General features: G+C 40.1%; 1 protein-coding gene across 1 annotated transcript; it reads right to left on the bottom strand.

Annotated features, from left to right (window-relative positions):
* Positions 1 to 2,545: 2,545 nt before the first annotated feature.
* Positions 2,546 to 3,479, bottom strand: LOC129494526 (olfactory receptor 1L6-like). The gene is given in 2 exon segments (XM_055301473.1): positions 2,546 to 3,295; positions 3,297 to 3,479. Coding segments are annotated over 2 exon segments (933 nt in total).
* Between the last annotated feature and the right edge of the window lie 9,062 nt (positions 3,480 to 12,541).

Genomic DNA, 12,541 nt, shown 5'->3' on the forward strand with positions numbered 1-12,541 from the left:
TCACTGATGCATAAGAAAGGTTCACACTGTTGGGCTTTTCATTTTGGAATTCACAATCTTTCTAATTTTAGACATATAAGATTGTACATATTTATGATTATTTTTATTTTTAAAAAGATTTTATTTATTTATCCATGAGAGATACACACACACACACACACAGAGAGAGAGAGAGAGAGAGAGAGAGAGAGAGACAGAGAAAGGCAGAGACATAGGCAGAGGGAGAAGCAGGCTCTATGCGGGGAGCCCGATGTGGCACTTGAGGACTCCAGGATCACACCCTGAATTGAAGGCAGACACCCAATCGCTGAGCCACCAAGGCGTCCCTATGATGATTTTTTTTTTATTCATGATAGTCACACAGAGAGAGCGAGAGAGGCAGAGACACAGGCAGAGGGAGAAGCAGGCTCCATGCACCGGGAGCCCGACGTGGGACTCGATCCTGGGTCTCCAGGATCGCGCCCTGGGTCAAAGGCAGGCACCAAACCGCTGCGCCACCCAGGGATCCCCCCTATGATGATTTTTAAAAAATATTTTATTTATTTATTCATGAGAGACACAGAGAAAGAGGCAGAGACATAGGCAGAGAGAGAAGCAGGCTCTGTGCAGGGAGCCTGATGGGGGAGTCGATCCCAGAACCTTGGGATTATGACCTGAGCCAAAGGCAGATGCTCAACCACTGAGCCACCCAGGTGTTCCATGATGATTTGATATGCATATACTTTGTGGAGTGATGACCACAGTAAACACATCCATCACATCCATCACCTCACAGAATTACTGTTTTTGTTTTGTGGTGAGAATGCTTAAGATTATTTACTCTCCCAGCAAATTGCAAGTGTATAATAATAATAATAAGTATGTAATACTATTGTATTATATAATATATAAACAATACTTATTATATAAGAACAATAATAAGTATTGTTCACTGTCATCACTATGCTGTACATTAGATCCCAGAACTTATTCATCTTATAGCTGGAAGCTTATACTCTTTAAAGATTCATTTAATCATCTGCCATTTCTTGTCTTTTTCTCTCCAGGAAGGTGCCTTCATTTCTCCCTCCTCCCTCTTTTATATCAATCCCCTTGCTTTCTCTTGGGTAAAGTTATATATCCCCTCCAATTTTTCTTCACTTGTCTTCTTCACATCCCACAGCTTTAGATTGTGTTTTAGAAGTTTGAAATGCTGAACAGCATTCCTCATGAAGATTCTGTTTGATAGTGAAATTCTTTGAATGTTATTGGAAATGAAGGTGGGATATAAAGAGGAGGGATGGATAAAGAAGGCTGGGGAGCATTTTGTTAATATGGATATTGGGGAAGCCTTCTCTGTACCAACTGGAATTCCTATGAAAGTTGACAATGTAGTGAGAAGGTGCTAAAGACAGAATCATTTATAGTGAAACATTTGGAGACACTGAAATAATTTCAGGAGATACTTGGAGTGAACTCACTTCAAGGATGTATGATAATAAGACTATTCCCACCTCATTACAAATCTTTGAATGTTATCTGGGAAGACACATTTTCATGTAATTTTGATATAGTGCCTGAAATTTATCTGGGGCCTGCTATATGCAAGACACTGTTAACAAATAAAACATAAATACTATATGTCTTAGGACACTTGTTATATCACTTGTTAATTTCCATAACAATCCACTTTTCATATGAAAACCAAGGCACAGAGAGGTTAATGTACTTGCCCAAAATCATGGGGTTGGTAATGGTGGACTTGGGCTTCCAGTCCAAGCAGTATAATTTCAGAACTAGGAAGCTCAGAGGGGTTAAGTAAATGATTCAAAGTCACTGAATTCAGAATTTTTCCTTTGACACCCACAACATGTGGTGAGGTTATTCATTAAATGCATTATGTACATAAGGAAAATGAGAATTCGGGAGACTTAGTGGCTTGATTATGGTCACACAGTTTGTGAGACCAAGTTGTAACTTAAGTTTTCAATCAGAATCTCAGGATCTTATTGCTATGCCAGTGAAGCTGCCTTCTCTGACAAATAGGAGAACTGCTTTGGAGATGTTATGAGCTGTTCTAAAGGTAACGAGAAAATCCACTAGCCAGACCCAAGGAGTTTGTGCATAAGATGAATAACCCATATGATGAGAACATTGACTTGCTGAGGCTTTGTATGAGCTGACCCATATCCCAATAGATTAAAAAACATTACTATCAGAGTTTTTCTTGCTTTTTTGTCAGTGTACTTATTATACAACCCTGATCATGTCTGTGACACACATGAACCAGAGACTGCAAAAGAAAAAGAAGGAAAGTATGTGTCTGATACAGTAAGACATCAATGTCTGTGTCTCATTATATTTATTTTTACCAAAAGGTAAAATAACCTTCTATTGCAATTGTCTCATCTCCATTTATTGGACTGTATTTAATTTTGAAGACAGAGCTATGGTTGATATATCTTTGTAATATTTTCATAAGTGAGTATAGTTCTTGGCACATAGCAGGTATTCCATGGGTTCTTTTGAATGAATGAATGCTAAGAATAACCATATATGAAATTTGCTATTCTACCCTTCTGACGAGCTTTTTCAAGGCCTGCTTCATGTCCTTGTTCCTAAGACTATAGATAAAAGGGTTCAGCATGGGGGTAACTACTGTATAGATGACAGTGACCACACGGTCCTTTGTCACTGAGTAGGTGGATGAGGGGCGAATGTACACAAATATTATGGTCCCATAGAATAGTGCCACAACTATGAGGTAGGACCGACAGGTGGAGAAGACCTTGTACCTGCCTCTCTCAGAACGGACCCTCAGAACAGCACGAGTGATAAAAATATAAGAGACAATGATCAAGGTGAAGGGACTCATGATCACAAAGGAGCCTTCTGTGAAAGCCAAAAGCTCATTGATAGAGGTGTCAGAGCAGGAGAGTGTCAGCAGTGGCTGGACATCACAGAAGAAGTGATGGATGACATTGGGCCCACAGAAGGAGAGGCGGGCCATGAGAATCGTGTGGGTGAGTGAGTGGAGATGAGACAGCACCCAGGACACCATCACCAGCAGGAGATAGCACCTGGGGCTCATGGTCATGCTGTAATGCAGCGGGTTGCAGATGGCCATGTAGCGGTCAACAGCTATGACACCCAGGAGGAAGCTGTCAGTGATCCCAAAGGCCACAAAGAAATACATCTGTGTGAGGCATTGGGCAAAGGGGACCTTCTTGCTTTTGCTCAGCATGTTTGCCAGCATCCTTGGCACAATGGCACTTGTAAAGCAGATGTCCACCAGGGACAGACTGGAAAGCAAGAATTCTGTACATGGGGGTGTGGAGGCGGGCATCCCTCTGGATGGCTGCAATGATGACTGAGTTACCAGCCACATTGACCAGATACATGGCTAGGAAGCTGGCAAAGAGCCACCCCTGCTGTTTGGGGTCACTGGTCAGTCCCAGAAGGAGGAATTCAGGCATATGGCTCTGGTTTTCCCTCAGCATTGATTTCCTGTAAGTAAAAATACGAAGGAATGTTAGATGTGTGTCCTGACTTGAAATCTTCAACCTGGTAGAGGAGATATCTTATAATTCATTCCAGCTTGTGCCCGGCAGAAGGGGAGTCATCATGTGGCTCACTATATATTTTATGGTATAACTTCATAGAATTGGTATTGGCTACCTTGATTTTAATTCCAACTTTGCATTTGACTAATTTTGTGAACTTCAACAAAGTACTCCATATCTTTTTTTAAAAAGATTTTATTTATTCATGAGACACACACACACACACACACACACACACACAGAGGCGCACAGACACAGGCAGAGAGAGAAGTAGGCTTGATGCAGGGAGCCTGATGTGGGACTTGATTCTGGGACCCCAGGATCACGCTGTGAGGCAAAGGCGGTGCTAAGCCACTGAGCCACCTGGGCTGCCAAAGGTACTTCATATCTTGTTTTTTTATCCAAAAGATAAAACTTGTTACACCCATATTAGCTATTCTGATGATATGTGATAAAGATCTTTGAAAAAATGTTCATAGAGTAATCATTTTGCTTCATTTTCTAAGTTGTATCTAAGACGTATCTTTTTGCTCTGTCTGACCTCAGGTTTTTTGGTGTTTTTTTGCTGTTTTGTTTTGTTTTGTTTTGTTTTGTTTTGAGAGGGAGAGGAAGAGGGTGAGCAGAGGGAGAAGGAGAGGGAGAGAGAGACACAGGGCTCGATTTCACAACCCTGAGATTATGACCTGAGCCAAAATCAAGAGTCGGATACTTAACTGACTGAGCCACCCAGGTGCTCTTGGCCCCAGTTTCTGATTAGCCTGCTAATCTCTAGCTGCTTCCACCTGGTGCCACTGGTTGGGATTTCTCACCTTTTGCTCCCTCTGTGTAAGGAAGGTAGGGTAACCTAAGTTCTCCCTATAAAGGTCACATAAATGCTATAGAGATTGTATTCTTGGATTCCACATTTCTTGGAAAAAAATTATTTTTGGAATGTATTTGAGAATTTAATTATGGGTGAGAATGTCAGACTAGGAGTGGTTGGAACATGTCAAATTCCACCTTGACAAGGTGTGGAACTGTCAAGGGTGAGTGAGAAGTTAGAGAACTGTCTCTAATAGAGGAAGTGTTACCTAACATTGAGCTTGGTAGTTAAGGGAGGTGGGTAGCATCAAGGAAGACACAGAGGAACTAAATGATAAGTGCTCTTATAGGCAAGAAGAATCTAAGGGGTGGTAATGTGGGCAATGGAAATGTGGTAAGATGCAGTATTCTCGCAAAACACACTGTGCTGAGGTTCAGGAAAGGGTTCTTAGTTCACCCAAAAGGCAAAAGCCAAGGATAATAAGCCAAGGCTCCAGCCTGGCAGAAACTGAGGCACTAGTCATCTATATACCAAAGTAGGGACTCACTTGAAGTGGGCAAGATGAGAAACCATTTGGACATAGAATTAGAATCAGCCAGCAACCACCGCGGTTGATAATGAGATGCTGAGTCACAGAACATACACTCCATATGTCCCCCTGCCTGAGGATAGGTTTGGCTTCAGAGAAAACAGCAGAAAAGAGAGACTTTAAGTAGTGGAAAGAATAATCCTAGGTAGGGATCCCTGGGTGGCGCAGCGGTTTGGCGCCTGCCTTTGGCCCAGGGCGCGATCCTGGAGACCCGGGATCGAATCCCATATCGGGCTCCCGGTGCATGGAGCCTGCTTCTCCCTCTGCCTGTGTCTCTGCCTCTCTCTCTCAATCTGTGACTATCATAAATAAATAAAAAAAAAAAAAAAAAAAAAGAATAATCCTAGGTAAAGGAGGGGTAGAGTTAGGGATGCACTTTGAAATTGGAGAAGTCCACATCCTGTACTCCTTTGTGTCCTCATCATCTTTCTGATATTTTTTTATTTTTTATTGGTGTTCAATTTGCCAACATATAGAATAACACCCAGTGCTCATCCCGTCAAGTGCCCCCCTCAGTGCCCGTCACCCACTCATCCCCACCCCCGCCGTCCTCCCCTTCCACCACCCCTAGTTCGTTTCCCAGAGTTAGGAGTCTTTATGTTCTGTCTCCCTTTCTGATATTTCCCACACATTTCTTCTCCCTTCCCTTCTATTCCCTTTCACTATTATTTATATTCCCCAAATGAATGAGAACATACACTGTTTGTCCTTCTCCGATTGACTTACTTCACTCAGCATAATACCCTCCAGTTCCATCCACGTTGAAGCAAATGGTGGGTATTTGTCGTTTCTAATGACTGAGGAATATTCCATTGTATACATAGACCACATCTTCTTTATCCATTCATCTTTCGATGGGCACCGAGGCTCCTTCCACAGTTTGGCTATTGTGGACATTGCTGCTAGAAACATCGGGGTGCGGGTGTCCCGGCGTTTCATTGCATCTGTATCTTTGGGGTAAACCCCAGCAGTGCAATTGCTGGGTCCTAGGGCAGATCTATTTTTAACTCTTTGAGGAACCTCCACACAGTTTTCCAGAGTGGCTGCACCAGTTCACATTCCCACCAACAGTGCAAGAGGGTTCCCCTTTCTCCACATCCTCTCCAACATTTGTGGTTTCCTGCCTTGTTAATTTTCCCCATTCTCACTGGTGTGAGGTGGGATCTCATTGTGGTTTTGATTTGTATTTCCCTGATGGCAAGTGATGAGGAGCATTTTCTCATGTGCATTTCCTCTGTGAGATTTCTCTTCATGTCTTTTGCCCATTTCAGGATTGGATTGTTTGTTTCTTTGGTGTTGAGTTTCATAAATTCTTTATAGATTTTGGAAACTAGCCCTTTATCTGATATGTTATTTGCAAATATCTTCTCCCATTCTGTAGGTTGTCTTTGAGTTTTGCTGACTGGATCCTTTGCTGTGCAAAAGCTTCTTATCTTGATGAAGTCCCAATAGTTCATTTTTGCTTTTGTTTCTTTTGCCTTCATGGATGTATCTCGCAAGAAGTTGCTGTGGCCAAGTTCAAAAAGGGTATTGCCTGTGTTCTCCTCTAGGATTTTGATGGAATCTTGTCTCACATTTAGATCTTTCATCCATTTTGAGTTTATCTTTTTTTTTAAAAAAAAAGATTTTTATTTATTTACTCATGAGAGACACACACACAGAGAGAGAGGCAGAGACACAGGCAGTGGAAGAAGCAGGCTCCATGCAGGGAGCCCAACGTGGGACCAAATCCCGGGTCTGTGGACCACGCCCTGGACCGAAGGTAGCGCCAAACTGCTGAGCCACCCGGGCTGCCCTAATGATATGTTTTAAATGCTTAGTGATCTTGAATGAAATTGGTGGCCCTGCTTCGGAAGACTCAGGACTTTTTGTTTCTCTTTTAGCATCTGAACAAGTGCATGCATACTGCAGCATTGTTTTCTGAAGTGTTTTCTTCTCTGAGATACTTGGTATTCAGACGGCCTGACCTGGATTCTTCCACTAGGCAAGGGGCCACTAAGCATGGACAGCATCTGGATAGGTCCATGTTGGAAGTGCTACCAAGGACAGGGTCCAAGTCTGTTTTGCCCCCCTCCCCAGTGTTTTCCACCTGACTCATAGTAGTTGTGTAATAAATATGGGCCAACAGATTGAACCAGAAATGTCATCCCTGAACACCCCTTGTAAGACTGTGGGTTTTATGTAAAACTGAAACTGACTCGAATCCTAAAATTAGGAGAGTTGATGGAAAAAATTCATGATTTGGAAATTAATTCTGGTTCAGATATTGGCTATTTCTCCTTGGAAATGGGGAAAACAAAATGTCATCTCCTGAAGTTTATTGTTAAGTTCAAATAAGACAACATGTCTGCAGAGTGTTTGAGATCTACAATATTCTATGTAAATGTTGCTTATACTGCTAATGATATTAGTATACTGTACCTAATTGTGTATGGCTAAAGAATAGTAGGTATAATCTAGAGGAAGCCAGGCAGAGGGTAAGGGGGTTGGTAAGCTAGGGTAGTCTATTTGGGGGAGGGGACTGGAGTGGCCACTGGGAGGAGTGTAAGTGCTAAGTTGGAGGGGACAATAGAGTGACAGGGTGCAGACCTAGGACAAATTGGCTTTTCTTGGGAAGAGAGGATTTTCTGTTCTTTAGGATAATTCTTTTTGGAGTGTGTATTACTTTTCTATGGCTGCTATAACAAATTACCATTAACTTAGTAGCTTAAAACAACGCAAAATTTTATTTCACAGTTCTGTAGTCAGAAGGCTGAAAAATCAAGATGTTGACAAGGCTGTGTTTCATTCTGGAAACTCCACAGAATAATCCAGTTCCTTGCCTTTTCCAGATTCTAGAAACTGCACATTCCTTGGTGAGTGGCTCCCTCCCTCTGTCTTCAATGCCAGCAATAATAGGTGAGTCCTTCTTATGTTGCCACACCTCTGTTCTCTTTTGCCTCCTTCTTCTACGTTTAAGAGCCCCATGATTTCACTGGGCTCATTGGGATAATTCAGGATAATCTTTTTAAGTTTTGGGCTTCTGGCTTTCAGAACTGTGAAGGAATAAATTTCTGTTGTTTAAAGCCACCAAGTTTGTGGTAATTTGTTATAGCAGCCCTAGGAAACTAACAGAGAAGTCCTATGAAACATCAGTGAGGGTTGCCTGTGTGGCTCAGTGGTTGAGCGTCTACCTTTGGCTCAGAGCGTGATCCTGGGTCCAGGGATCAAGTCCGTCATCGGGCCTCCTGCAGGGAGCCTGCTTCTTCCTCTATGTCTCTGTCTCTCTGTGTGTCTGCCATGAATAAATAAATAAAAATCCTAAAGAGAGATATCAATGAAATAGACCCCTTGGCAAGACTAATCATACAAAAAAAAAAAGAACGCATTAAAAAATCATTAAGAAAGGAGAAATTGGGATCCCTGGGTGGCGCAGCGGTTTGGCGCCTGCCTTTGGCCCAGGGCGCGATCCTGGGACCCGGGATCGAATCCCACGTCGGGCTCCCGGTGCATGGAGCCTGCTTCTCCCTCTGCCTATGTCTCTGCCTCTCTCTCTCTCTCTGTGTATGACTATCATAAATAAATTAAAAAAATACAACTTCAAAAAAAAAAAGAAAGGAGAAATTATTTCAGGCATTAGAGATAAAATAAGTCTTATGAAACTGAAAATTTTATAAAAAATTTAAATGAAATGGATACATTCTTCTAGAAACACACTAAATGTACAAGAATTATTTGAGTAGACCAATAAATTATTAAAAATTATAAATGGTAGTCAGAAACCTTTCCTTTCAAAAAATCTCTGGCTCAAATGGCTTTAAGTTAAATTCCACCAAACTTTCAAAAAGTAGGTAATTCTATTTTATGCAAATTGTTCCAGAAACTAGTAAACAGAGGGAAAGGGATGACCTTCCAGTCCATTTTACAAGATTAGTGTAACATTGAGTCCATAGCCAGAATAAAAATAAGAGAAGAAAAGAAAATTATGAGTCCATTTTGTTTATGTACATAGATGTAAAATCTTAAATAAAGCAATAGTTAAATGAAGCCAATATAGCACTAAAAATATTACACCATGAACAAGTGGGATTTGTCCCAGTAATGCAGATTTCACAAAACTCCATAAATATCCTTCTCCACTTTATAAAAGAAAGGAGAATAATATTACATGATGATCTTCATTGAAACAGAGCAATCATTTTGCAAAGTTCAACATCTGTCTACCATGATATCTGTTAGAAAACTAGGAACAGGGGACATTCTAAATTTGGTAAAAGCTATCTATACCCAAACCCTACATTAAATGGATAAATCTTAGATGCATTCCTTTTAGTGTGAGAAGCAAGATTAGGACATTCGTTATCACCACAAATATTAAACATAGTATTGGAAATTCTGCCTAACACTGTAAGAAAATAAAAAGGTGGTGAAGGAATGGAAGGAAAAAATATAAACTTCTATTATTTAAGGAAGTAGGATTATCTTGGTAAAAGCAATAGAATCAATTGACAAGCTATTAGAACCAATAAGTGAGTTCAGCAGAGTAGCTGGATACATGATCAACTTAAAAAATCAATGGTACCTTTCCTGGAATGGAATATAAATAACCAATAGAATAGACTAGATGTAATCAATCAGAATATGTAGTAATAAATAGATGTTATTCACTGTTGAAACACAAACTCTAAGGCTCTAGGAATTAATTTATCTAAGAATTCATGAAGTTACCATGTGGGAGCAAGTCCAATACAGGGATATAGATGATTAGAATGAATGCAGAGAAATCCATCTTCTTGGGTGGAATGAATAATAATATAAAGATGTTATTTCCCACATTGATCAGTAAATTTATTTCAATCTCAATAAAAATATCTGTTGAATTTTTTGAAGTCATAGATAAATTTAGCCTCAGATTTATATATAACAATAAAGATCTGGAAATAGCTAAGTCAGACTCGAAAATAGAGTGAAAAGAGGGTATTTTCTTTGTAGAGATTAAGAATAACAAACATTCATAATAATAAAAACAGTGTGGTTTCGTGCAAGAACAGATAAAAGACCAATGGGAAGAACTAGGCAGCTCAGAGAAAGACCTACATTTATATAATAACTTAATGCAGGAAAATGGTGGTACTGAAGACCAGTGGAAGAAAGTATAGAGTGTTTGGAAGTATTGGAAAAATTGGCTCATTATCTTGAAGATTATAAAAAAAAACTTGCTATCTAGTATCATGTATAAAGGTGAACTCAGATGGATATGGTCTTACATGAATCTATAAAGTTAATAGAAAAAACTGTAGGGGAATATCTATGAGCTAGCAGGGAAAGAACTTAAATAGGACACTTAACCTTAAAAAAGGCAAAATAAATTGATTATAGCATAATTATGAATAAAGCTATTAGACAAATGAAAAGCTGAGAGGTGATATTTGCAATATATAACAGGTGTGGTAGTAATAGGTGGGATACGCAATAATCATTTTTACATCAGAAAGAGAAAAATATGAATCCCAATAGAAAAATGAGCAAGGAAGACAAAAGGCTGTTAAGCCTATGAAGAAATGCTCAAGGGTTGCCTGGGTGGCTTGGTGGCTGAGCATCTGCCGTTGGTTCAGGGTGTGATACTGGAGTCCCAGGATCAAGTCCCGCCTCAGGCTCCCTGCGTGGAGCCTACTTCTCCCTCTGCCTCTGTCTCTGCCTCTCTGTATGTGTGTCTTTCATGAAGAAATAAAATCTTAATAAAAAAAAAAGGAATGCTCAAATCTGTTGGTTATCAGAGAAATGATAAAATAGAAAATAAGATTTCATTTTACATTTGTTAGCCTGGCAAACATTAGAAAGGAGAATAAAGACAACTCTTCCAAAGGGATGTGACAATGGAGGGATCCCTGGGCACTGCTGGTTGGAATGTAAAACAATAAACTTGTCAAACAATACTCAAAGAACAAACTGGCATAATTTAGTCAAGTTAATGAATATCCTATGATCCTACAATCCTGCTGTTAGACGGATTTCCCAGAGAGATTGGTACATAAGCAAATAAAAGCTTATGGATGAGCATGTGTCTGCAGTGTCAATTGCAGTGACGGGAATTTGCAGCAACCTGGCTGTCCATCATTAGGCTGGTAAATGTGATAGGAGCACACCATGGGTACAGTGCTACTGTCTAGAAACAACTTATTAGAATTACTCATAGCCAGAAATATAGATTTTAAAAACATAATCTGAGTGAAAAGAAAACAAATGAGATCTATAATGAGATATTTTATATAAATTAAAAATACAATAGAAATGGTCATCATTTCATGACGTATACATTATCAATATATCACATTGTAGACCTCAAGAATAATTTGGAAATGCAGTGAAATAACAAGCATATCTGTACACAAGTTTGAACACTAAGCATATTAGAATGGAGATGGGCAGCAGTGGGGAGTGGGTATAAATGTTCATGACTGAGGAAGCAAATAAAAGAAAAAGGGACCCAGTGTTGGCAATATGCCATGAACTGGGATATGCAGTTAACCCAACCCTTTGCTTCTGAAGTCTATGAATAAGTAAAAGAATATCAAGTGTTTAAAAAAACTCAGGGATTTCTCTTCCTTTCTACTTGTCAGAGTGTGAACCCATCAGGAACACAGATGCCAGGTCATCTTGCTATAACTGCCAGTAAATGCTGTCTTCTAAATTGTGCCTCTTATCCCTTTGCAATCAAAGTTGGATAAGTCCATACATCTTGGATTGAAATGCAAGGGCCAGGCATTCTACTAAGCCTGGCAGTACCAGCATCCTGTTAGTTAACTTTTCTCTTTGTTAATGATTTTAGGTATGCTTTTCTTTTATGGATTAATGGATTGATTTATAATTCACTTGACAAATTTTCACCAATGGATTGATTTATAATTCACTTGACAATTTTTTCACCAAATTTTTCACCAATTGTCACTTGACAATTTTCACAAATCTTGCACCACCTGAGAATAGCACTTCTGATGTTCGAAAATGATGACCATGTCCCCAGGTTTCTTCTCTGGGTGAAATTACCCTAGTTCTTTCCAGTCTTTAGCCAATAGGACTTGATATTAAGTCATTCTATCGTCTACAGTCACCTTTTAAAGTTTTTGGCTGGCATGGCTAAAGCTCTCTGTGTGGTGGTCAACTATTTCCTCTTATAATATAACTCCCTGGAGGACATTTGTAAAATTCTGGGTTGTTGAAGATGGAAGTGATCTTAGAATTTATTCATTTTGTAAGTTTCCAAACTGCTTCCCTGGAGACTCAGGGGCCGCCCCAAGAGGGTTCGGGAAGCTGAGGGGAAGGCTCAATGGGAGGTATTCTGGGTCTCTTTCTCTAATCAGAGCAATTCTGCTATCAGCCTGTTTTATGACTGAATTACTGCAACTGTAGTTGAAAACAACATACTCATTTTATATAGGGAAAACTTGATACCCAGAGAGCAAGTGATTTACCCAATACAATGGTCTCCCCTTACCATTCTCCATGGGTCAGCTCATGGCCCATGCTGTTCTGAAGATGTTCAGAGGTCAGAGTGAAGCCATAGAATCTTGAGCCTTCCTCAGCAGGCCTGGCTTTGGGTACAACAATGGGCCAGGCTGGGTTTCCCTG

The sequence above is a fragment of the Nyctereutes procyonoides genome, unplaced genomic scaffold (assembly GCF_905146905.1).
Source record: "Nyctereutes procyonoides isolate TBG_1078 unplaced genomic scaffold, NYPRO_anot_genome, whole genome shotgun sequence".
In the NCBI taxonomy this organism is placed as follows: domain Eukaryota; kingdom Metazoa; phylum Chordata; class Mammalia; order Carnivora; family Canidae; genus Nyctereutes; species Nyctereutes procyonoides.